This window comes from Schistocerca gregaria, chromosome 2 (genome assembly GCF_023897955.1).
Source record: "Schistocerca gregaria isolate iqSchGreg1 chromosome 2, iqSchGreg1.2, whole genome shotgun sequence".
Classification (NCBI taxonomy): Eukaryota; Metazoa; Arthropoda; class Insecta; order Orthoptera; family Acrididae; genus Schistocerca; species Schistocerca gregaria.
The window spans coordinates 91,385,881-91,413,485 of record NC_064921.1 but is presented as its reverse complement, the minus strand read 5'-3'; the positions used below and the strand labels follow the sequence as shown (position 1 = coordinate 91,413,485).

Here is a 27,605-nt window from a genome sequence, read left to right as displayed (position 1 = left end):
TTCCAGGAAGCAGGTGCCGACCAGAGTCCGGCAGTCTCAGAACAGTCGAAGTAAGACCGTAAAGTACGGTGCTTCAGAGCGATTCATCCGGTTTCACAACACTATGTCTCGTACAAGAATGAAGACGGAAACATGAGACGAATTATAACTTATGCTTAGGTATACAAAGTTTTTATTAAAAAAGTGGATCAAAATAAGATTGCATTAGTGGGAAGGCTGTGCGTTCGAATTATAAAACAACGTCTAGAGAATGGGACACTAATAGGAGTAGAACAGGGTGGCTTTGCCGCAGGTCTATCCTGTGTAAGTAATGTATTTACTATGAAAGATACAACTAGATAAAAACAGCTAGGGGAAGACATAATTTTCACATATTTACAAAAAGAATATAACACATACTAGTAAAGAATTTACGCCAAAGACCCAAAGAGATTGGTACACCTGCCTAATTTCGTGTAGCACGGATAACTGCCACAGCACAACATGGCATAGACTCGACTGATGTTTGAAGTGGTGCTGGATGGAATTGACATCATGAATCCTGCAGGGCTGTCCATAAATTCGTAAGAGTACGAGGGGGTGGAGATCTCTACTGAACACCTCGCTGTAAGGCATCCGAGATATGCTCAATACAGTTCATGTCTGAGGAGTTTGGCGACCAGCGGAAGTGTTTAAACCCAGCAGAGTTTTCCTGGGGCCACTCTGTAGCAATTCTGGACGAGTTGGGTGTCGCACTGTCCTGCTGGAATTGGCCAAGTCCGGCGGAATGCAAAATGGACATTAATGGATGCAAGTGATCAGACAGGGTGCTTACGTACGTATCATCTGTCAGATCCGTATCTAGACATATCAGGGGTCCTATTTCACTCCAAGTACACACGCCGCAAACCATTACAGAGTCTCCAGCTGACATGCACGGTCCATCGATTCGTGAGGTCATCTCCATACCCGTACATGACCATCCGCTCGATACAATTTGGAACGAGACTCGTCCGACTAGGCAATATGTTTCCAGTCATCAACAGTTTAATGTCCGTGTTGACGGGCCCAGGCGAGGCGTCAAGATTTGTGTCGTGCAGTCGTCAAGGGTACATGAGTGGGCCTTCGGCTCCGAAAGCCCATATCGATGATGTTTCGTTGAGTGGTTTGCACGCTGATACTTGTTGATGGCCCAGAATTGAAATCTGCATCAATTTTCGGAAGGGTTGCACTTCTGTCGCTTTGAACGATTCTCTTCAGTCGTCGTTGGTCCCGTTCGTACAGGGTCTTTTTCCGGCCGCTGCCATGTGGGAGATTTGATGTTTTGCCGGATTCTTGATATTCACGGTACACTCATGAAACGGCCGTACGGCCGTGTTATTACCACCAACTATCAAATCGTGCGCCGATCACCATTCAAAGATAAGGCAAATTAGAGCTTGTACTGAGGCGTTCAGACAGTCGTTTTTCCCTCGTGCGATCCGCGAGTGAAACAGAAAGGGGGGGGGGGAGAATATGACTTCGGCGGGAATTGTGCCCTCCGCCACAAACTGCTTGGTGGCTAGCGGAGTATATATGTAGATAATAAGCGAAATCATGCTAAACAAGTAATAAAATCATTCCAAGATTCTTACGATAAGTTTATTACAAATTAGAAACATATTCATGGAAGTAAACTAGGAGGGCAGAATTTCACCCATGAAGTGTTGAAAAAGTTTAATCAGTTGGAAAGAGACAAAGCTACAATTGCTGTAATTAATAAAGAACAACGGATAATAGATTACAAAAATTACAGTATAGTGAAACTGCTGCAGCAAAAAGGGAATACGTACCTCACCGATACGATTACACGAGTCAATAACAGACGAGTTCCAACTCGTACTAAAAAGTCTAAAAACTTGTAAATAGTGCGGCCCAGATGAAATAAATATCTAACTCATTAAATATGGATAGACACAGTGCGAGGGAGGTAAGGCTTTAACATTTATTCAAAGAATGCTGGCGTAGTAATGAAGTTTCTAACTGGACGACCATGGAGGTAATTATCTCAAAAAAGGGGGGGGGGGTAAGAAGAGCAAGTCCCTATTACAAATGTATAAGCCTTTTAAATGCACTTTGTAAAACTTACTCAAAACATTAAATAATCGTTTGAGAGCAATAGCAGATGTATCCCTGGGAGAAGCGCTAAGTGAATTTAGGAAGAGACGCTCTCCGAACGATAACATTTTGAGCATTAAAAGAATTATAGAACAACGACGGGAAGTCAGTCGAGAAACATATGCTGCCGTTATTGCCTACGAGAAAGCTTTTCCCTCGATCATTAAAACGACTATTGTTAGTAATGGAAGAAGCCGGATATCCAATATATCTGATACAAGCATAAACTTTCATGAAAGTTTCAAAGTAATGTTAATCTTAGGCGGCTCAAGAACGGAAGGGTCAATAATAAACCAAGGTGTCAGGAAAGTTTGTAGCTTATCACCGACTCTCTGTCATATATTGAGAATCTGTTAAGCAAATGGGAGAATGTAGCACGTGAATAAATATAGCTGGAAAGAAAATATCGTATGTACGTTATGTTACGTGCAGCTGATGAAGTCCTAATACAGGATAAGAACGCAGATTTACAACCCTCCGCGTATAGAATACACGAACTAAGAAGGCAACGCTAGAATATTGAAATGTCCATTAAAATTAAAGTTGTGTCAGTATGGATTGTAATTTAAGACAAGGCTCTGGAACAATGCTCCACTTTCAGATAGTTGGGGTGTGATAGCTTAAATAACGATGATGTACAGAATAAAATCCAATTTCAGCAGCTACATGGAACTACAAATAAAACTTTACAGAACAAGATGAGGAAACTTTGCAAAGCAAAAGGTGTGTATGTTTTGGCTTTAAATGTTGTGAACCCTAGATTGAGATAAAGAAAGACAAAACATGAAATTGACTAAAACGAGAGTTTTTACAATTTTTCGTGGAGAGATCCTATAAAAAATGAGGAGATACGAGAAGAGTTAGAAAAATTTCACTTAAACGACAAAGTAAAAGAATACAGGAAGAAACCAAGGCACCATCGTCAACATACGGAAGAAGAGAGAATTCACGTCATTGTAAACAAATACAAACCCCAAGAAAAGGAGATGTTAGAAACTAAAAAAAAGATTGGCTTAAAAATGTTGAGTCAGAACAGGCGTATTGAAGTGAAGAAGAAAATTACATGCTTCATCCGTCAACCACAGGTCATTATATTTTATCTTGCTGTTTCTAACCTATTCTCCCCCTGCCCCCCCTATCCTACCATTAATGAGTGTGGTGATAAACGGCTATGAAGAATGGGGGGTGAGCGGGGGGGGGGGGGGGGGGAGGTGGAGAAGGCGCGCGACGGTACAGAGATATCTCCGCTGCTTGTAGAAGCGAGTTAACAGGCGTCCGTCTGTTAGGAAACCAGTTTCTTGTGAGATGCTCCTGTTACGAGAGCGTCGCTCGGGGTCGTGTCTGGACTATACCCACCCAAAGCAATCAACGCGGGCTCGTTTTAACCCTTTTCCCGGGACAGCCTTCTTATCTGTCAGAGATTGAGCACGCGTCTCTGCTGTAAGCGACACTGGAACATCGCTTCCTTCTCAGCCTTACTAAGCGACTTTCAAAAACAGACGAAATTACGGAATTGCACTTTTGTCGCCTAATGTGCCTTTGTCAGTGACTGACAATGTCTGAACAATGGTGCTACGACTTCGAACTCAACAGCCACGTGTTTCAAGAACAAAATTTCATCTGACTAGTTGTTATTACCTTCATACAAATACACACACTGGAGGAGATAGACAAGAATTTTGTGTGACTACCCACTTAAAATAAACAGGGCAGTGGCTCTGCAGGTATTGTATTTCACTCAAACATTCTGTAGCGAGGATAGCATTAATTCTTTTTATTTTAGACAAACATTTTCGACAGGCTTTCCTGTCATCATCTGATCGTCAAAAAATTGTTATAAAATATGTTCATTGTGACTTGCAACCTCTTATCAAGTTGTCATAGTAGTGGATAAAATGTGGCACATTATACAAAGATTTGTCAGAAATAAAACATCTGCAGCCAAGAAACACCTTGTGCACATGGCCTTGTCCATGTATGTGGCGTTCATAGATAAAACAATTTTGTTTTTTGTGTTTGTCTTCAGAATTTGCCGTTTGTACAATGACATCAGCATTAATAGTGTATTACTATATTTGTTCTTGTTTATATGGATCCCTTCTGGCGCTCTTTATTTCCATTTTCGGAGGGCGTTGTCTATATAAATATTAGAAAGAGTACGCAATAAAGTACACCCTTCTCTCTCACCATGGTTTATTCACACCTTTTCTCCTGCATAATCCGTTATACATTTAAATTTTAGAAACCTACTGGTTTATGGACCCATCTGAAGTAAAAAAGCCGGCCGGGGTGGCCGAGCGGTTCTGGGCGCTACAGCCTGTCGCAGGTTAGACCGTTGTCGCAGGTTAGAATCCTGCCTCGGGCATGGATGTTTCTGATGTCCTTAAGTTAGCTAGGTTTAAGTAGTTCTAAGTTCTAGGAGACTGATGACCTCAGAAGTTAAGTCCCATAGTGCTCAGAGCCATTTTCGAAGTAAAAAAGTAATCCATTGATATGTTCTTCATATTATTTTTTGAAATTTCTTGACGTACCTGTCCAGTTGCCTGTGACTGTTCAAGCTCAGTTATCGTTAATATATCTTGAGTTTTATATCTGTCCCTCTGAAGCATGAAGCATGCCGAACAACACAGGTCTTTACAGAAAATGAGTGAAGCCACTCTACTCTCCTTTTCAAACGACGTTAAGTTAAAACTTATGCAGGTATTTGCAGACGTTCCATCTGACTGGGACTGTGCTGAGACACGGGAAAGGGACCACAGTGACAAGACTCTAGTCAACACCCGCCACTTACGTTGCGCATGTGCAAAGCTTCTCGGTCTCTACCACGTGTGCGCTATTTTTTGGGTTGGGGTTGTTTTGGGGAAGGAGACCAGACAGCGAGGTCATCGATCTCATCAGATTAGGGAAGGATGGGGAAGGAAGTCGGCCGTGCCCTTTGAAAGGAACCATCCCGGCATTTGCCTGTAGCGATTTAGGGAAATCACGGAAAACCTAAATCAGGATGACCGGACGCGGTATTGAACCGTCGTCCTCCCGAATACGGCTATTTTTGGGCCACTGAAGATTTGTCATAAGCACGTCACCCTCGGTAGAATTTCTTGTAATTGGATGTCAGTTCATGACACATTGGAGGCAAACGCCTTCAAGAAATCTTGAGGTTAATTATACTAGAAACATATTGTACCTAAATTCCGATATTCAGCGTGGTCGTGTCGTTAGAGATTTCAAGTAACTGAGCTGAAGGAAGAGCATTCGCGTCCTGCTGTATGTCAATTTAGAATTTTTTTTTTTTCATCTTCGTTTTTGTAAGAGATTCTGAAACCAGCAACGATGTTTGTATTCTTGTCACAAAAATTTGGCCATTTTTTTCTGAATATGTAGCGAAATCTGTGTGTCCCTGTTAGTGATGCTTGCGTTTGGCTAGTGTTCTGTAATTTTATTTTAGAGATAGATCAAATTCCACCTATGACGTACAGAATCTGGAGATAACTATGATCGAAGCGGGTGATATTGGATATGTGGCTCTTTAAAAAAGAGTACCCTCAGTTATTTTTAGATTTAGAGAAAACTTCGACACTGTTGACTGAAATACGTTATTTGAAACTCTGAAGGAAGAGGAGATGACATAAAGACAGCGAAATGATATCAAAATCTTGTACAGAAACCACACTGCACTTGTACGAGTCTAAGGACATGAAAGCGAAGCAGTAGTTGAGAAGGTAGCGAGACTGTATTGCAGCCTATCCCCGACGTTATTCAACCCGTTGATTGAACAATCAATAAAGGAAATCAAGGAGAGTTTTGGGAAGAGAATTAATGTTCAGGGAGAAGAAATAAAGCGTGAGGTTTGCCGATGACATTGCGACTTTCCCAGAGACCAGTTGAACGGTACGGATAACGTTTTGAAAAAAGTTATGAAATTAACAACAAAAGTGAAAACCAGGTAATGGAATGTAGTCGATGTTGTGGACATTAGGTTAGGGATAAAACTGCACTTGACGGTGTCCACGGCTTTTATGTTTGCCTGCTGCTCTTTGTAACTGATCCCGTGATGAATACTGGGAAGTGAACACGAAGAATAACTAATTACAAATGGGTAGCGAATTACACCGGTCATTCGTAATTTCCTATGCTTCGTAAATGAACTTAGCTGGTATTTTGTTTCACTTGCAGCAGTTTAAGCTGACCGTATAGATCTCACATTAACTACCTCGGAAATTGCGACATATTACCGAAAAACAGTCATATTTGTGACAACCGAAATAATAAATATTATCGTACCACGTTTGATCCGCAGGAATTTCAGGTGTGCTATTAGGTCCCAACCTAACTACAATCTGTAAAATCGTGACTTACTCCGAAAGCATGATTACGTTAAACGATTCTCATTGACTACCATATGCCTATCACCGGACTGGCTACGACCAATTACAGCGCGCTGCCAACAGCAGCAAGCAGTGGAAGAGTCGTCGAAACCGTAAGTGCAGTTTAGCCAAAATACGAAATGGAACGCAAAGTCAGGTTTTTTTTATTTCGGCAGCATAACAGCTGATGATGGCTCACCTAGAGAGGATATAAAACCCAGATTGCAATACCAAGAAAACCGTTTCCGGAAAAGAGGAAATTGTTAATTTTTTATATACGAGGGGCGTCTGAAAAGTCGGTGTAAAGTCCGAGAGATGGCACCACTGGCGCGTATCGCGTTCATGTTTAGTTAGTAGCATCTTCGAAAAGAACGCACACCAAGTTTCAGCCATATTGGTCTATTTCTTTGTGTTTGTCATTCGTGTGAGTCAAGGAAGTTGAGTGATCCTCAAAAAATGTACGAAGAAGAATTTCGTGTGGTGATTAAACATTACTTTATGAAAGGCCTCAGGGGACTAAAGAGAAGCTTGATAAACATTACGGTGACTCTGCACCTTCTATTAGAACAGTTTATAAGTGGTTTCAAAATTTTCAGAGTGGCCATATGGACACTAGTGATGCTGAACGTTCTGGACGCCATGTGGAGGTTACGGTTCCAGAAATCATTGATAAAATCCATTATATGGTGAAAGATGACAGAAAAGTTAAGGTGCGTGAGATTGCTAGTGCTGTGGGCGTCTCGAATGAACGGGTACATAATATTTTGCATAGACATTTGGACATGAGAAAGCTATCCGCAAGATGGGTTCCGCGATTGCTCACGCTTGACCGAGAACGGAGTCGTATGAAGTGTGGCAAGCATGGTTTGCAGCTGTTCAGGAAGAATCCGCAGGACTTTAAGCGTCGTTTCGTCACTGTGGATGAAACATGGATACATTCCTGAGGCCAAACAACTATCTAAACAATCGGTTACCAAGAGATAATCTGGAGCAAAAAAGGCGAATACCAGTGCTTCGGCCGGAAAGGTTATAGCTACTGTCTTTTGGGATTCGGAAGGAATAATCCTCATCGACTATCTGGAAAATGGTAAAACTATTACAGGTGCATATTATTCGTCGTTACTGGACCATTTGAAAACCGAGGCCGGCCGCGGTGGTCTCGCGGTTCTAGGCGCGCAGTCCGGAACCGTGCGACTGCTATGGTCGCAGGTTCGAATCCTGCCTCGGGCATGGATGTGTGTGATGTCCTTAGGTTAGTTAGGTTTAAGTAGTTCTAAGTTCTAGGGGACTAATGACCACAGCAGTTGAGTCCCATAGTGCTCAGAGCCATTTTTGAAAACCGAGCTGCAAAGAAAACTCCGGCGATTGGACTGCAAAAAAGTCCTTTTCCATCACGACAATGCACCAGTACACACCTCAGCGGTTGTGGTATCAAAATGCAAAATTAATAGAAATAGGATTCCAACTCGTTTCACATCCCCCCTGTTCTCCAGACTTGGCTCCGTCGGACTACTATTTGTTCCCGAATTTGAAAAAAATGTCTGGCAGGACAAAGATTTTATTCAAACGAGGACACGACTGCAGCAACTAATAGCTATTTTGCAGACTTGGACAATTTCTATTACTCGGAAGGGATCAACAAATTAGAACAGCGTTGGACGAAGTGGATAAGTCTAAAAGGAGACTATGTCGATAAATAAAAAAGGAGACTATGTCGATAAATAAAAAAGGTTTACCCCAAACAGGTAAGTAGTTTTTATTTTCGCACGGACTTTACTACTGGACCGACTTCAATCAACCTTTGTACACACATCCCCTACTGCCAGGCAGCCATAGGAGAACGACTATCATGACGTAATAATGATATGCGTGGGAAGTGCCACATCATGCGTGACATTTTAATTTATTACTTCTATGCTACAACTCTTCGCAATAAATCTTGTGGTGTCACCGCCAGACACCACACTTGCTAGGTGGTAGCCTTTAAATCGGCCGCGGTCCGTTAGTATACGTCGGACCCGCGTGTCGCCACTATCAGTGATTGCAGACCGAGCGCCGCCACACGGCAGGTCTAGAGAGACTTCTTAGCACTCGCCCCAGTTGTACAGCCGACTTTGCTAGCGATGGTTCACTGACAAATTACGCTCTCATTTGCCGAGACGATAGTTAACATAGCCTTCAGCTACGTTGTTTGCTACAACCTAGCAAGGCGCCATGATCAGTTTCTATTGATATTGTAAATCATGTACCGTCAAGAGCGACGTTCGTCATTAATGGATTAAAGTTAAGTATTCCACCAGCTACGCCCGTTTTTCTCAATTCTAATTCCCTTGTAATGTTTCAGACCTCACGCCAGCCTGCGTGAGCTAAAACGCGTGCATTTCTGCCTCCTATAGTAACACGGTGTTGGCTCTCCTGCCAACCACAACAAATCTCACAGACAGTATTCACGTATGTTGCAAAATGCACCTAGATTATATCATGGCACCAGATATAGTTCAGGAGATGTGACGTCAAACACTGAGATACGAAAAAATGCCGCATCGTGCATGAAATTTTAATGCATTTATTCTTTACTAGCGAGACACTGCTAAAATCGATTCAGCTTAAGGAAATCCATGACGCCTGGCAGCACTTGTCACAGCTTTGAACTGCTAAGCGAAGACGGCTGCAGGGGGTAACAAAATCCGTCTGCAGATTTATGGAGAGCCGTTGCCATTGAGACGATTAGAAATTAGAGCTGTAGACACGCGAAGCAGCTGCTCCCAGCCTTTAGTAATTGACCGGGATACCGTAGTTATGTTTGTACAGTATGCGTATTTCTTTGTACGACTGTTTCATAGGTTGAAGTTTTTACGAATACATAGAAACTATTTTTTCAATGTTACACAAGAAACAGTTCATTTTTGGTTTTCCTTTTTAATACAAATATGGCAAAATAAATACGCAGGCTATACCGGGTGTGTAGCCAATTTGAAATAAATTTCGGTGTTAGTCGTTTTTCAGGACACCTGTGGAGTGTCCTCTTGTTCGGAAATGCTCTTTCCTTTGCGGGAAACTACAGCCAAATAGGTTCCTTGGAAGATATTTCCGCCATTTGACTTTAATTATTCACTCGTTTCTTTTTACGCAATCAATATTTCGGCTTTGTAGCTACTGTCTAATGCGTGTTGAGATGTTAAGATATGTCTGACATGTCATCGTCGAAAAACATTTCTGGTCTTGTTGACCATTTGTCGTACTATACGATACGAGTATGTATCGAAGATACATAAATGGCTGACATTGTGCACAATGATTAGCCATTAACGTACAGTTTGGTGTACTTAACAGTTAACACATTGTGACCTGCAGTCAGTGACGAATGCAGGTCACAGGAATATATTAGCCTTTTAATACGCCATACTGTATGTTAAGGGTTTCTCATTATGCACAGTGTCAGCCATATTATGCATCTTCCTTGTGTGGTCGTATCTTGTAATACAACTGGTCTCTAAGACGAAAAATATGTTTTTTCGTCGATGACCTGACACAGACAGGTCAGACATGTTTTAACATCTCAATATGCACTAGAGAATGGCTACAAAGCCGAAATCATGACAAAATGTACAATTAAGCCAAATGGCGGAAATTTCTTTAAATAAACAATTTTCTGCGGAAGTGATAAACACTTCTGAGAAGAGAATCGAAGCTTTTTAAATGTGGTGTTACAGTAGAACGCTGAAGATAGGAAGTTACATCGAACTACTAGTTTCAGCTTAACTACAAAAAAGCACATTTGATCGATGAAAAAGCTTGTCACAACCAAGGACTAGCAAAATACTGCTTTGGTAAAACGGGCATATGCCATGAATTTTACGAGAACGTACATTTTAAAGATTGAATAATAAACAAAAAATTCAAGGGAGACGGTTTTCTAACATCCCTCATGTTAGCTGATGACATGGTGTACTAATTTAGACCTGTTGTTGGTTTCGGCTGGCAGTCACAGGACGCATACAACGTAAAATATACCTAAAAGAAGCCGTATGTATGTATTTCAGGAAAATAATAAAAGCGCCACTGAAGATGCCACAACTGTGGTGAAACATGTTTGGGTGATAATTTTTGTACTTACAGGGAGGCTGACTCATCCTCAACTCATTTTTATGTAAGCACGGGAACTGAAATCAAAACTCCAATATGATCGGGTTTGTCTCCGGCAAACCATATTGCACACTTCCGCTGTATCGGTATAGAACTGCACCGAAGGAAAATAACGTTGTGTAAAGGTGCGTGCCGTACCAGGTTCCAGAAGGTGAGGTACTTGGACTGCCCCAGCCTCCAGAGGAGTTCTGCGCCGGGCGTGCCGTCCCCGCGGGGGAACTGGACGGTGAGACCGCCGTGGATGGCGACCACGAAGTGCGCCACGGCCACGGAGTGAAGCGGCAGCAGCACGGCTCTCTTCACGTCCATGGCCCAGTGTCAACTGCCGCACGCCGCCCGCACTCCACGTTTTCCTTCAGGCGTTGCCCCCTCCCCGACAACAAGGCGCGCAGACGCCGTTCTTAATCACCGCACACGCGGTCCGCTATTATGAAACTGTCGCCGACCCACGGCTGATTGTATCCGCGTACCTGCCGTACATGGTCTCAGGAACGAATTCGCACCTTTCCTTACGGACCCGGCAGTGCTTAAGCGAACGGCACTAATCCAACACGTGCTGCTTTGACAGAGCATCTCACGTCCACGTCGGTTTAGGTCAAAAGTAACGCAACTACGGGCGAAGGAAATCCAGGACGCTGCGCTGCGATCGTTAGCAGGTTGGCAGCTCTGTTTCACCTGGCTACGTCACCGGCGGCGGCGAGGTGACAGCGCGCGCGGCTATCGCATCATACGCTGCTTGCCGCTGCGGAGCGATGATCACGCGATCTACTTGCAGGAATAGTGGGTTAAGGACGAAGGCGGTTACACACTCAACTGCCAGATTTACAAGCACGTACATGTAACATTCGCCTCCACACAGTTTTTTCTCGTACAGGTGGCAATTTGAGCTTCGACTGCGTGGAGATCGGACGACAACTATTTGCTCTTTTTGCTCGGCTTTGTAGTGGTGGTGCAATAGAAAAACGGAGGGGGAAACACAACGTTTGGTGTAAAGACATCACAGTAATGGTGCACACAGATAACACCACAGACACCACATAGCCGGCCGGTGTGGCCGTGCGGTTCTAGGCGCTTCAGTCTGGAACCGCGTGACCGCTACGGTCGCAGGTTCAAATCCTGCCTCGGGCATGGATGCGTGTGATGTCCTTGGGTTAGTTAGGTTTAATTAGTTCTAAGTTCTAGGCGACTGATGACCTCAGAAGTTAAGTCGCATAGTGCTCAGAGCCATTTGAACCATTTTTTGAACAGACACCGCATACAAATACACCTAAGTACAGTTATGGCACGATCTAATTTGTCACAGCTTTGTCATACTTCTTCACAACAACTATACCAGGCCAGTTCACAAATTCCAGCACACACCGCTGCACTGCATTTTATGCTTTGCAGTGTACAATCATGGCCGAAACTGTTCACCGTCCTTCCTCCATGTCTCTGAGCTGTTGTCTTCTTCTGCGTGCCGGAAGGAAGATACCATCTACTACCACAGTTTGACGATGTCCACATTACAGCCGTTCACTCCCTGTGCTGACTGTTACAGTCCAGTGCTGGTGCTTCCACGCTACCACTCCTTCCTCAGGGATTGGTGGCCAGCAATGAGCTCGCAGCCAATTCTTGAGTCAGCACGTTCTGGACAAGCCCACCTACTCCAAACAACATCAGCCATCGTACTAATGTACGGCCCCTACCGAGGTCACCCAGAGTTTTCAGCCACTTCCTCACACTGAACTCCGCGTGATGTGGCAAATTCGGCTCGGTATTGCTGAGGGATTCTTGGCTGGCGGCATCATATCAGTCAGGAGACTAATGGAAAAAAAAAGATATCTTACTCCGTCCCGCGGTGACTCGTTGGGCCAGCCAATCTGACGCTAACAAGTGCTGCCAGCATGGTATAAAAGGCCCTGGCTCTACCCCATGACTTGTCAACCACTCCCCATGTCAATGTCAGTACTTCCACTCTGTACTACAAAATCATCACACTGTGCCACTCCACTAAAGGAAGTCGCGGCTTGCCAACTAGCTGCTACGTGTCCTCTGGCAATAGTGCAGCACTTTACACATTCTGGCGGGAAGAAAAAACTCCCTCAAAATTTCAGTTTCACAGAATAATGTACAAACAGGAGTCCTCTCTATTGAGGCAGGCATTTCTCCACGTGGGCATAGTAAATGTGCATTCAGTGTGACGCGTTACTTTATTGATAATCTGGCTCTTACAGCTGGTACTTCATTTCGAATTCTATGTGATATTAATACTAATCATTAGGTTCAATGATCGACTGGAACGTAAGGTTGATGTTGTGGGATACTTACATTTACCGTTTCCTAATAAAGACTTGCCGCGTGGGATTAGCCGAGCGGTCTCAGGCGCTGCAGTCATGGACTCTGCGGCTCCCTCGGGCATGGGTGTGTGTGTTTGTCCTTAGCATAATTTAGGTTAAATAGTTTATGAGCTTAGGGACTGATGACCTTAGCAGTTAAGTCCCATACAATTTCACACACATTTGAACATTTTGAACAATAAAGGCTTCTGAAACGCAACTACGCTACTGATTAGCATTTGAAACGATTTTTTCCAACTACCTAGCACAGCTGCATTAAATTATCATTACCATTATAAGACTCGCCCTTATCAGGCCGTGATTGCATTGATGGAAGTTTTAAAATAAACTCAACTAAACAGACGTACAGTAGATCAGCAAACTATTATGCGATTAAATGTTTTTGGAGTACCGAAGTAATAGTTTAGGTATCACATATCTGATGAGTTTCGGCGTAAATAAAATTCTCAAAGGTCTGAAGACAAAATAACAGCCGGCCGAGGTGGCCGAGCGGTTCTAGGCACTACAGTCTGGAACCGCACTACCACTACGGTCGCAGGTTCGAATCCTGCCCCGGGCATGGATGTGTGTGATGTCCTTAGGTTAGTTAGGTTTAAGTAGTTCTAAGTTCTAGGGGACTGATGACCTTAAGTCCCATAGTGCTCAGAGCCATTCGAACCATTTTGGAACAAAATAACACGCCTGAACGTGTTAACTACAATCTGAATACTATGCTACATTCGTAAACTTTTAATAATATTAATCTCAGATCCGTCACATTAGATCGCCCATCCTCTCACGAGCAGCTACATTCATTACTTCATCCTTTTATCTTAGCATAGAAAAATGATCGCGAGATATACACAATATGTAATGAGTGTGAAAACTTTTGCATGTCGTTTTCTCTTTTATATGCAATTTCGGCATTTGTTCCATTTTCAAGCATAAAATTTTATGCAATACTAGCTGAATACCTGGCTTTACCCGGGCATGTATTTATTCCAATTTGCTATTAGTCCATTTCCTCCTCCCCCATCTCTCTGATCTTTCCCGCTCCACCCCCCCCCCCCCCTCTCTCTCTGTCGTCTGTCTGTCTGTCTCTCTCTCTGTGTGCGTGTGTGTGTGTATGTGTATATATGTGTGTGTGTGTGTGTGTGTGTGTGTGTGTGTGTCCATTTCCTCCACCCTCCCTCCCCTCCATACGTCCATCTCATCCTCCTGCCTCTGTCTATTTTCTCTTTCCTTTCTTCTTTATCTCTTCCTCTCACTTATCTCTGACCATCTCCTCCTTCTCCCTCTCTGTATGTCCATCTCCTTTTCCTTCTCCTCCTCCTTCTCTCTCATTTCTCCACGTTATCATCTCTACCTCAACACGAGGTTGCTCGTTCTTACCGTCACAGTATTTCTACTAAGAGAGCAATCTTGTACGAAAGCATTAAGTGACATTTTATTATACTAATAATTATAATAAATCACTCCAAAAATGACGTGTTTTTGGAAAACTACGGGACACGCATGAAATCTTGTGAGAGGCCTATCTCGAACGCTAACTGAAGTCGATAGCCGATCATGTGGTCGTCGATATTGTGTGTGACGTCAAAATGACGTCCCGTTTGCGGGAATTGTCAAACAGGCGTTACCCCAAAAGAATCAGTTACAAAGAGTAATAAACATTCGAGGAGTAAACAACCTGTGATCTAATCCGCTCTAAAGAAGACACAAAAATACACTATGTGCAATTTATTCTGCCGGCGGCGACTTCCGCATCATTTCTACTGAACTATGAGAGGTATGTGGTTTTGTTTGTTGCCTGACAGTTAGTAGTATTGTACCAATTTTGGTTGAAATCGATCCACGAGTTTACGAAGACTTTTCAACCAAGACTTTGCTCGCGTACACGCATATGAAACATATTTAACACGTTTAACTCATATTTGTATACACATTTCACGTACACCTCTATCGAAATACGCCCTGCAGATTGTTTTCATGCAGTTTAGTGTTTATGATGTCGGATCTGCTGCACTACGAGTCGTAAAGTGATATAATTTTGTTCAGTGGCATATGTGGACATTGTCTACGAAATACGTTGCGAATAAAGTTAGTAGCAAAGCCATAATCAATTTCAACGTTACGCATCATGTGACAGTTTTTTCACGCATCTCAGTGTTTATGAGGGTATATCTCCTGAAATATGTGTCCTACAGTGATGAAATGTTTACCGGACATTCAATGGTGTATGTGAATACTGTCTGCAAAAGTGTTGCGAATGCAGTTAATAGTAAAGAAATAACGAATTAAAACATCAAGTCTGATGCGGCAGTTTTTTTCCTTTCATAATTTTGTGTAGGCTGTCGCCGAGAAAAGTTTTCGCAAATAATTGGAATTACGCGTAAAGTTTATTGCAGTTCACTAAGTGTTCAAATACAAGATGAATAAAATCTGGGTATTCGCGCATCGTAGGCTACACTTCTTTTTCATCCCCACCCCCGCCACTTTGATTCTTTCCAGACAGTAAATGAAATGTTTACTAATTTTGGCTGAAATCAGCTCAATGGTTTGGAGAAGATGTGAAACATATATACATTTTTATAATATGAGTGGATCATGGCATTGGCATAGAGTTGTGTCGCTCTTGATGGCACTAGAGTTAACTGATAACTATTGAAAGCTCATACTTGAAAATAACATAAAGGACAAAATTGAAATAGCGGAATTAAACAGTTAACTGCTAAAAGCGAAAATGACCTCATCTAGAGAATTTATAGAGGCTCTGGGCCCGCATTAATGTACAGCAAGTTAATGAAAAACTTTTATTCTCACGTTAAGCTATACAGTGAGTTGAAGAGATATCCACATGATTGGTGCAATTATTTCAGACCAATGGGGAAACACACTTCAATCGTCTTTTAATTGTTGGGCCATTGATTAAACAGCAGCATACGAAAGATTGACGGAAATGCTGCGATTCCTCACTAGCTGAAGGGGATAAGAATCCTCATATTGCCACCTGTGTACACCTGTGAAACGCAGATATAGAATTCCTGCCGCAGATAAATAAATACCATAATTTTTCCCCTCCTGTTATTACGTATTTCTGGAAGATTTTACCTTTTTAATAGTAACATGTCTGTATCATGGCAACTGCTTTATATTTCACTATAAGTAGGACAAAGGAACGTCCCTTCTTGTCTAACAGTAATAAGCTTTTGATTTAAGACACATGAAATAACAGTAGGTTTCATTTACTCGATCAGACTTTTACAGTAATTTGCAACGCATTTACTTCACATTGCTCGGCATACTGCCTCTATGCCGGCCGGAGTGGCCGTGCGGTTCTAGGCGCTGCAGTCTGGAACCGCGAACTACAGTCAAAGGTTCGAATCCTGCCTCGGGCATGGAAGTGTGTGATGTCCTTAGGTTAGTTAGGTTTAACTAGTTCTAAGTTCTAGGGGACTAATGACCTCAGAAATTGAGTCCCATAGTGCTCAGAGCCATTTGAACTGCCTCTATGAAGATTGCCTAAAAACTTACATTTGCTTCTATGAGCCTGCTTTAAGGCGCCCATACAGATAACAGCAGGGTTGACAAGCATGTATGATCAAGCACATTGTGCAAGCGAGCTAAATGGGCTGTAGAGTAATTGTGCGCCAAATTAAGCACCGTTAAAAACTGCTTGTCGCTTGGTTCATTTTCAAATATGCAAGCTTTTGAGAGCATATCAGAGTACGGAATGACCAAAATGTCCGTTATCATATGAAAATTTGATACTTCACGGAACAATGTAGGTAGAGAAGTAAAAATTACCACGCATGCTTGAAATAGGAAAAAATTTGGAAATTTGTGGTAAGTTCCTCTAGGAGTAAACTGCTGAGGTCATCGGTCCCTAGGCTTACACACTACTTAATCTAACAAACTGATTTACGCTGAACTACACATACACAACCAAGCCCGAGGGAGGGCTCGAACCTTCGACAGGGGGAGCCGCGCAAACCGTGAGATTGCGCCTAAGACATGGGACATGCTTGATTAATGTGGGGTTTTATTGAAAGCAAAAATGTCCACAAAATGATCAACATTTGGCGCTTCATATAATACAAAAGCAGTTAATTGTGATTTTAGCTAAGAGATGTTCTTTACAACAAATGTTCAACATTTTTCAGTCGATCATCAACAATACCTATGGTCGAACGGCAATGTTGTGAGCAGAGCTGTACTGCGTATCAGTAGGTACGGTGAGAAAATGTCGTCGGATGTTTTCTTTTAGCATTCGTGATGAGGTCGGACTTCCGCCTTAAGGTCTCCCCACACCCAATAATCACGCGGATAGGGGCCTGGGGACCTGGGAGACCAAGTATGACGCAAGTGGCGGCTAGCACGCGATCCGCAGCAGCCGGTGTGCGCAAGAGATGTTTCAAACGTGTGGCAGTTCGAGGTGGAGGGTCATCCTGCATGAAAGTCGTACCTTCAAACAGGTCTTTATGAGACAGGTTCTAACTACGGCTAATTTTATACACGATTCTAATGCGGAGTTACTGACGTGTTGCTGTCCAGCGCCACCTGTTGGCCGGTTTTTTCACTCGTTTTTGGTTTCAATAGAGCGCCAAATCATTTCAGACATCAGACATGTGCTCTCCACCTACATTATTCACTGAATCGTCCGCCCCCGGTAGCTGTGTGGTCGCCGGCACGGTAGCTCAGCGTGTTCAGTCAGAGGGTTTAGCTACCCTCCGCAATTAAAAAAAATGAAAAAAACTGAGTGAATGGATCAACGAACAACCTGAATGGGTGTCATCAGACGTCCGCCACGAACAAATTCAACGAACAATATAGAACAAAATGAGAAAAAAAGTGGTCAGCGCGACAGATTGTCAATCCTAAAGGGCCAGGATTCGATTCCCGGGTGGGGAGGAGATTTTTCTCCGCTCAGGGACTGGGTGTTGTGTTGTCCTATCGTCATCATTTCATCCCCGTCGACGCGCAAGTCTCCGAAGTGGCATCGGATCGAAAGACTTGCACACGGCGAACGGTCTACCCGACGGGAGGTCCTAGTCACACGACATTATTATTTATTATTATTCCGTGAATTAGAGCATTTTTGAATGTTAACGGGATTCTGGGTCACCCAGTACGTGCTAGAGTGGGTGTACCGAAAATCTGCACGCTTGTACAAGCAAATGTCACTTGCAAGGTATTCGTAGCGACATGCAGCAAATCAGTCACAACTGCTGTCAAAGTTTATTCGCATGCAAAAGCTAACTTTGTTCCGACAGCATTAAGTCGAAAGCCTATCACGGTTACGAAAAGTACTGTATTCTATAAATATTAAAATGGCACTTCAAAAAGAAAATTTACATTGATTATGATTGACAGCCGATCGAAACTAGATGGAAATAAATGCAGAATTAAGCTAAGAACATTAAGTGATGAAAGTAAGAGACTATGGAGTGGGGATGTAGTCAGTGTGACGGATGGAAGTTGGGGTTGGCCCTTGGGCCCTGTTGGATAGCCTAATAGTAAGGCGCTCGCAATAAGCGGGAAATTCGGATTGAAGTTCCAGTCCGGCACAAATTTTCATGTCACCAACGGGTAGAATATCTGTAACTAATGCAGCTGACGCCAAAATATTCGTATTCAGCGAATTTATCTCGATTCATAAACTTGTACAATATTATGGCACGCCAATTAACTTTTAGTGAATGCTGCACTACAGTTAGAAGTGACGCACATACATGAGACTATTTTTCGATATAATCACCAATCTTTGTAAACAACGGATGCATCGTTCTACCAGTCGTTCAATCTCTTGACCACAGAAATCCGATCTTTGGTCACGGAGTAATTCGAGAACCGCTGCCCGAACGAATGAAGAACAAGTTTGGCAACACTGTGTTTGGCAGGTTCTTAAATTTTCGTGCTGAACGACCTGATTGACTAATTTCAGTACTAAACAACTCGGAATTATTTACTTGTCAGGACAGCCTTCCCTGCAACATCCTTACAAGCTATTCATACTGTTTTTGCCACGCTGTGTATGGCTCTGTTTGCGCCCTTACCTCGCATTCTTTCGTGACTTTTCTCATAGCTGTCATTTTTCGAGCAAGTGTGATATGGAGTCAATTTCACAAGATAGTGTACGCCGTTACATGTGTGAAATAAAAGACCATTATAAACATAAGTTTACACGAAAATAAATGTTATGACTAATTGCACAATTACCTAATACTTAATCCAATCACTGCCACTATCGATTATAGGTTTTCACCTTTGTGGCACGCTTGTCACGAGATTTTCTGCATTTTCTCTCGATAGCGATGAATATATCGTCTTGATTTTATGACAACTGCTTCAAAGTATGTATTGGCTTTCCTTTAAGCTTCGTCTTAACATACGACCAAACATTTGCGATAGGATTTGCATCGGGAGACACTGTGCGCCAATCCATCGTTGACACCCCATTGTCGTGTTCCCACGCTGTACAGACACGGCTGCGAAGTTTCTGATAATTATTCTCTTGAAGCATCCAGTCTGCCTCGTTCGAACCAAATAGATTCTTAACGAACGACAGGAGGCATTTTAATGAATATTGCGCATTTTTCCAGCATTTAAATTGGCTGTAAATAAGCCAGACATGTAACAGACAAAATAATACATTCAACTTCACAACTCCAGAGGTTCGCAGGAGAGCTTCTGTAAAGTCTGGAAGGTAGGAGATGAGGTACTGGCAGAAGTAAAGCTGTGAGGACGGGGCGTGAGTCGTGCTTGGTAGCTTAGTTGGTAGAGCACTTGTCCGCGAAAGGCAAAGGTCCCGAGTTCGAGTCTCGACCCGGCACACAGTTTTAATCTGCCAGGAAGTTTCAACTTCACAACTGTTTATCAATATACTGTGAAAAAGTGCTTTGAGTGCAGATTCGAGACAACTTCCAGAGATGTGGCTGCGGGCGTTACATTTAAGATTATGGCGTACAATTTCTTGTGGGTCTGACTGTATGTTTACTTTTCTGTCCTTTTTTTTTCAGATTGAAGTCAGTCGTCGGCTCCACAACTGGAATATTTTATTACAAATAACCTGTTTTGACAGATTAATATGTCACTTTCTGAAGTTCAATGCTGGCTTATCACATGGATAAGCGGAAAACAAGTAAGGACGTGATAAATAAGAAGTCCTTCGTTGATGAGCGATAGTAACATGTACAACTTTATAACATCGGCAGCCACAGTCGTTGAATTGCTTGGTGAACTGAACTTGAATAAAACCGCAAACAGCTGCTAATTGATGATTTACTCACACTACCGGTTTCGACGCGTTAAACCAGCATCTTCAGGTTTAACACACAGAGACGTCTCCAACCTTCGTAGTCACAGAATCCAGCCCAGCAGAGCATTCGGGCGAATAATGCGTGGGATGAGGCACAATGACAGACTGGTGGGAACCGAGACTGAGCTTATCAGATAGTGAGAGATCCCATTTACGACGGCAAATCCTGTAGTCCGTTGTCGCGAAGGTAGAGCATATACAGCTGATCGCTTCCAGTGCTTTCAGAAATGAATAAATGAATTATGAGGCAAAGGCTAGTGCTACCAGCTGCTTAAAAGACACCCGCAAGATAAACGTGCGTGAATCCTACACTTTCTTCTTTGAGATGAATACCTTTTGCCTTCCATAGCGGATTGCGGCGAATACACACATAAGGAGTCAATGATTTAAAAACATTTCGACGATTTTCTTTCCTTGAATTAATGAGGCTACTTTAAGACCTTGTGATGACGACGCCGTCAGTCTATTGCTGAACCCTAATCTCCGACTCTCGCTCGTGCCTGTGACTGCTATCAGCGCTACTGCTTTCTCTTGTTTACCGGTCCCCGCTGGCTTGAAGAGTTACATTTGTTGCTGGATCCTCATTTTATTAAGCGGGGGACGCGCGTGATAATCAGCAACTGATTGACGCTACTTAATCGCATCTTATCTTGTAACTGCGATGTGCGACGAACTGCAGTCGATGCACAAGTGATGTGCCACTGCATAGTTCCATTGCGATTGAGGAATTATTTATTTGAAAATTTTCAAACCTGTCGCGTATAACCTGACGTATTATCTTTGAAGTCAGAAAATACACAGTTGACGGCGATAGAAGCATTCTTTTTTTTTCAGTTTTACCGCTATCCATTATTCTCTTCCGCACGACGCTGTACTTCAGGCTAAGAGGTATACGTTATTCTCAGATGAACGTAAGACTTTGTTAAACATGTTAAAGCAAGCTGGCAGTGCTTTTACGAGTACGTTACATGCTATATGGCAAAGTACATAACGAATTTGTATGGATTTACTTTTAATTAGGTTTGGTTCATTATTAAGGAATTATGTCGTCATTAATATAAGAAAGAATTTAAAGTTTCTTGTAATCAGTGAAACGTAGGTGTGTTTTCAATTAATTTAGGGTTAAAAATTGTAAGTACAGTGACAAATATGTATGCAGAAGGGAATTTTTCCACTATACATTTCTCAATGATATTCTTCCCTTCCCGAGCTAATATTATAAATATGTAGTTCATGAAAATGAACAATGTACAGGCTTTAAAGTCTTCTCCAATTTCAGCAAATCTTTACTTCTATCAAAGACGTATCGTTTTATTTCAAGGCATCTTCAGTAATCAAATTGCACGTTCCTCATATCATATTACTCTAAATAATTATTAACTATTACGGCGCAAAATAAGAAAGAGTTTAAACGACTGTCTAGAACAATGTTGTGTGTAATGGAAACTGACGCTAGTGTGTGTAAGGTAGATTACATAAAGTTATGTAACGAGACGGTAAAGAGACCACAGATAATGTTTTGCAACAAATCAGTATGCTATTGTTCAAAATAAAGACTATGCAATGGGAAATGATCTCTTAAACCCTCACTCGAGAAGTTGTGACAGTCGACCAAAGATCATAACATCAAACAAGCAGTTGGTGGTTCGCAATAGGCCGACTTTAGAGTAGCAAGTCCATAACAAGCGTTGTGTCCGCGAGTCGATATCAGTTTTTCTCGAAAGAATTCGTAGAGACACAAAAACCTCACGAGAGCAGTAAAGGGCAAATTGTACGTTGCAATTCGGTTCACTGGATGGAGATATTACAATCTGAGTTCGCTATAAAACTGGAGACTTCTGAGCGCAAGGAAGTCTCCCTGTAGGCACACAGTGGATTCAAAATTCCAACCGTCGTAGCGTCTATCTTATTAACAACCCCAAGGAACGGGGTACAAGTTCCAAGCTTTCACGAATTGTTCCAGAGCATGGCGGTTAGCAGGATATTCTTGCAGTGGTAAGTTACACCGACGAAGTGCTAAAGTACCTGACGAAGAAAACGAAGTTCCTCCGCAATCGGTTGCAAACAAGTTGAAACAATAAACACAGCTGAACAGTGAAGTAGTAGAAGAATATAGCCTTTGGTCTCCATAACAAAATATGTCACAGCTGACGTCCCCAACTTACAACGTCATGGAAGCAACAAGACAAAATTTATATCTCGAGAAGAGGAGGGGACATATTACAGTGATTCTCCCCCCCCCCCTCCGCCCTCACCCTTAAACCACCCCCCCCCCCCCAAACTCCCCAGAAATCGTAATTTATGTTTTCTTGGTATTTTAAATTTACACCCCTAACAAACTTTACCACATGCAACAACTCCTACATGCTTTACAGGATGCAAACACACCAAAGAGTGTGACTAAATGTTCAAAGATTGTGCGTTGGATCATTGGATATTAGCTTAAGTCATCACACTCTTTGGTTTGTTTACAACCTGTAAAGCACGTGGGAGTTGTTGCCTGTGGTGTAGTTTACGTTGTGTTGTAAATGTAATATATAAAGAAAACATAAGTTATGTTTACCACAGCGATGTGTGTATCCGGAACAAAACCTATGGATGCTAACACAGGTATCGATATGTAATGTCTTCAAGTCTATCTTGCAACATAAATAATTCCTGACACCTCGCCACACTCATCGCTTACTTGTTTCGTTCTTTTTTATCTTCCCATAGCTGCTAAACAACTACCCTCACAACGTTGCAACCATTAAAAGTGTGTACCATCTGATGGTGAGTCGCTCGGTGATCTGAAACCGGTCATAGTGGCATAAAACCTGAACCGTCACAAAAAAACTTAACGTATCACAATCGCAATGTATCACACCTATAATGGATAAAAGTTTTAAATATTAGGTCTACAACTTCGTTTCCGCCGTTTTGCACTAGATGGCAGTGGGGGTAAGTGGTGGTTCAGGTCGTCGTTAAAATGTCATACAACAAGTTCAAGCATATGTAAACATGAAGCCATCAAAATATTAGTCGGTTTGTGATTGCAGCATAAAGTTATTTTCGACTGAATATGTCAACTTACGAGCCCTATTCTCGTCATTTGCTGAAAATTTAATTTTCTTCTTTAATATTTGCGACTGAGGCTATAAAATGCTGCGTAAGACCTTTGGTGAGGCACCTGTTAGTGAAAGAACGCGGAGAAAATGTTTTCAACGCTTTAGAAACGGTGATTTAACGTCGAAGACAGGCACGGCGGTGGAAGATAGAAGGTTTTTCGAAGCTACTGAAACCAACGGAAACAGTCGCAGGAGATCGTTATCGAAAGCAGCTGATGCGTTTGAATCGAACACTGAAAGGCAAACGACCACAGTACAGCGATAGACACGAGAAGGTGAGTTTTCAGCATGACAATGCTCGAACCAATGTCGCGACAGCCGTCAAAACATACTTGGAAACGTTGAAGTGGGAAGTCCTACCCCACCCGCCGTTTTCTCCTGACATTGCTTCCTCTGAATGCCACCTTTCCCGATCAATGGCACGCCACCTGGCTGACCTTCACCTCCGGTCACATGAACAAGTGAGTAATAGGATCGATTCAAGGATCTCCTCAAAAGACACCCAGTTCTTTCGCAGTAGAATACGTATTCTGCCCGAAGGATGGACAAAGTAGTGGCCAGCCATGGCCAGTACTTTGAATTGTAAGGTTTTTGTAAGTTTTTCACAATAAAGTATCAAACTTAGAGAAAAAAACGGCAGAAGGAAAGCGGTAGACCTAACAAATAATTTTAGTGATCAAGACGCGAACGGGTTATTGATAGTGGATAGTGTATACAGTCCATATTGTGGCTTTGTTGTAGACAACCACAATAGCAATACATGTATACATACATACATTAATCCTTGTTCCATAGATCATGAATACGACATTTCGTAATCATGTGGAACGTGTCACTTCAAAATAAGTTTTCTTTACACAAAATAATTAATTAATTTTTTTACAGTTACTACTTCATATCTAAGATTTCATCTATTTCGTAGAAGCAGTAGTCATTCATAAATTCTTTTAATTTGCTTTTAAATGTTGGTTGGGTATCTGTCAGCCTTCTAATACTATTTGGCAAACGACCAAAGATTTTTGCGGCAGCCTAATTGTCCCCTTTCCGTGTCAAAGTGAGATTTAATCCAGAATAGTGACGATCATCCTTTCTTCTAGTGTTGTAGCTATCCACTTCGCTGTTATTTTTGAATTGTGATGGGTTGTTAACGGCAAATTTAATAAGTGAATATATGTATTGCGAAGGTACTGTGAATATCCCAAGTTCCTTAAATAAATGTCTGCAAGGTGATCTTGCGTGGGCTCCAGCTAGTATTCTGATTACACGCTTTTGTGCAATAAATACTTTCTGTCTTAATGACGAATTGCCCCAAAACATGATGCCATATGAAAGCAGTGAATGAAAATAGGCATAGTAGGCTAATTTACTGATATGTTTATGACCAAAATTTGCAGTAATCCTAATAACATAAGTAGCTGAACCTAACCGTTTCAGCAGATCATCGATGTGTTTCTTCCAATTCAATCTCCCATCAGTGCACACACCCAGAAATTTTGAGTATTCTACCTTAGCAACAGACTTCCATCCATAGTCTATATTTATCACTGGTGTTATGCCATTTACTGTACAGAATTGTTATGAAACGTCCCCTTTGAACAATTTATGAATTACTATGCTGGTTAACACCTTACGTTATTTGAACATACTCAGACATTTCGCTCTTTACCTATTCTGATCAACACTAAACTGACACACAATATTTTTAGCGCAACACAATCTGACTTTCAATAATCCCTACAAAAGAATGGCCCTGACTAACATTAAGCTATACGTTTCACAAATCACTCACCTCACAAAAATCGTCGTTGCTCGAACTACTGCAATACAGCGAGCGCCACTAATGCCAGCTAAATAAAAGATTCAAACTACTGAAGGCGCTAACTACTGATAGGCGTAGTTAGCAAATGAAAGATTTTGATGGAGAACAAACAATGTATTTACCTTAATAGTGTTCAAAGGTCATTATATATATATATATATATATATATATATATATATATATATATATATATAATGATATCCAGTATTACAAATTAACTGTCTCTGATAGACACACGTCCAGATCCAACTGCGCAACGGTACGCGCTGTTAACAGCCAACTGCCCAACACTACAATGGCAGACAACAATGCAATCTAGCCACCGACTGCACGCAGCACAGCCAGTGATTTTCATACAGAGCGCAACGTGGCGTTACCAATAAGAAAACCTAAACAGCTTACTTACATTGTATGAATTGTTTTTCCTCAAAATTTAGTGAGGGTCCATCTGCAGAGAACCACTTAATAATTTTCTGAAAGACATTATTTGCAATTTCCTCAGGTGATTCTTGCTTCTTGGATGTGATTACTATAGTTGTATCATCAGCAAAAAGAACTAACTTTGCATCTCCATGAATATAGACTGGCAAGCCGTTAACATATATTGAGAACAATAAGGGACCCAAGACTGAACCCTGTGGGAAACCATTCTTGATACTTCCCCAGTTAGAGGACTCTGCTGGTTTTTGTAGACTATCTGTATTGTTAATTTCAACCTTCTGCATTCTTCCAGTTAAGTATGAATTAAACCATTTGTGCACTGCCCCACTCATACCACAATACTTAAGCTTATCTAGAAGAATTTCACGATCCACACAATCAAAAGCCTTTCAGAGATCACAAAATATACCAATGGCTGATGTTCGGTTATAACCTGAAACGTCTCGTTTCAAACAGATGCTGACGAGCTGACCCCCACTGTGTAGTATTCTACGAGGAGCTGCCGTCGTAATAAAGGAGGAGTGGCTCACCAGGTTCCAGTAGGTGACGAACTTGCAGTTGCCTATGTTGTAGAAGACGTCCGACAGGAAGGGGCCCACCCTGGCGATCTTGAGCTGCGCCGCGCCGTGGATGCCGACCAGGTAGTGCAGCATCGCGACCACGTGTAGAATCCGCGCCGCAGACGCCATCTGCGTCGACCTCGTGAAGCGCGAGACACCCTTGGCGATTGCTTGCATGGTCAAGCGTGCAGTGGTAAACGGCGTCCGCGCTCGCCCGGCTTTTATAGATGATGAATCCGACGTTGATAACGTCCTCCGGCGCGCTTATATTTTACGGCGGACTTCGCTCCGGCGGGTTACGTAATCCGCCCTCGGTGCAGCGATCTTTGAAGGCGCTCACCCGGCTGCAGATCCCGCCCTGTCGGAATGACATTGTTGATCTCGGCGTTTGCGGGCATTGGAGCAGATGAGATGTGTTCCCAGTCTTAAGCTTCTCATCTGTTCTGACTGCCTGAGTGCCCTTCAGACTATGCAGCACTTGTACCCAACGGATACGCTCGTCCAGAACATCCATGATGCCCTACTCCACCTGCAACGCCAGGGGAAGGAGGTTTCTTTCTGCTGGGTGCCGGGGCATGTGGGTATTAGGGGATACGAACTGGCGGATGTGGCTGCCAAAGATGCAGGTTCCCTCCCTCACGTTGTCGAATGTGCCGTCCTCCTCCATGCTGTTATCTCCCTTTTGTGTTTTCGTGTTATGCGTCAATGGGAAGAGGAGTGGCTGGCAGTCGGTGAAAATAAGCTACGTCTGGTCAAGGCCACGACGCGGCCATGGCGTACGTCCTACCAGTCGTGCAGGCGGGATGAGGTTCTCCTCACTCGCCTCCGCATCGGGCATAGTCCCTTAACGCACGGTTTTTTACTCCGGCGGAAGGACCCCCCCCCCCCCCCCCAACTGCACTGCTTGTGGCGTCCAGGTTACTGTCCGCCACATTTTACTTGACTGTCTTTTATTCTCTGACCAGAGGGTGGTGGTTTCCTTGCCACCAGATTTGCCCTCTGTTTTGCAAGACGACGAAACGACTGTGGTTAAAGTCTTACAGTTTTGTGCTCTGTCCAATTTGTTGCCTCGGATTTTAGGGAGAGGATTTTAATGTGCTGCTGGGTGACTGACTCACTCAGGTTTCAGGTAAGAGGTCCGCTTGTTTCACTTCGATTTCTGTTCTCTTTTTCTTGTGTTTCCTTTCCTTTTTTTAGTGTGTTTCTTCTCCTCTTGTTTTGCCTCTGTATGTGAGGATTTGGAACTGCGTTAGGCCTGTGTCTTTTAGCCGTTCTCCTTGTTCGCTGTCCGTCTTGGTCCCTTCACCGCATGTGTTCCTGTTTCTATGCGTTTGGGCGCTGATGACCACGCCGTTTAGCGCCCGAAAACCTCAGATCACACACACACACACACACA

At 42.7% G+C, this 27,605-nt stretch overlaps 1 protein-coding gene across 2 annotated transcripts in view; it reads right to left on the bottom strand.

Annotated features, from left to right (window-relative positions):
- LOC126336399 (androgen-induced gene 1 protein-like) overlaps positions 1 to 26,406 on the bottom strand; it is a 201,499-nt gene extending 175,093 nt beyond the window's left edge. The window contains exon 1 of one of the 2 annotated variants that reach the window (XM_050000082.1): positions 26,180 to 26,406. In XM_050000082.1, the coding sequence (XP_049856039.1) occupies positions 26,180 to 26,386 (207 nt within the window). In that variant the 5' untranslated portion in view covers positions 26,387 to 26,406. Of the gene's footprint in view, positions 1 to 10,784; positions 11,045 to 26,179 lie in introns of those variants that run through there. The other variant, XM_050000084.1, reaches the window with a different exon arrangement.
- Between the last annotated feature and the right edge of the window lie 1,199 nt (positions 26,407 to 27,605).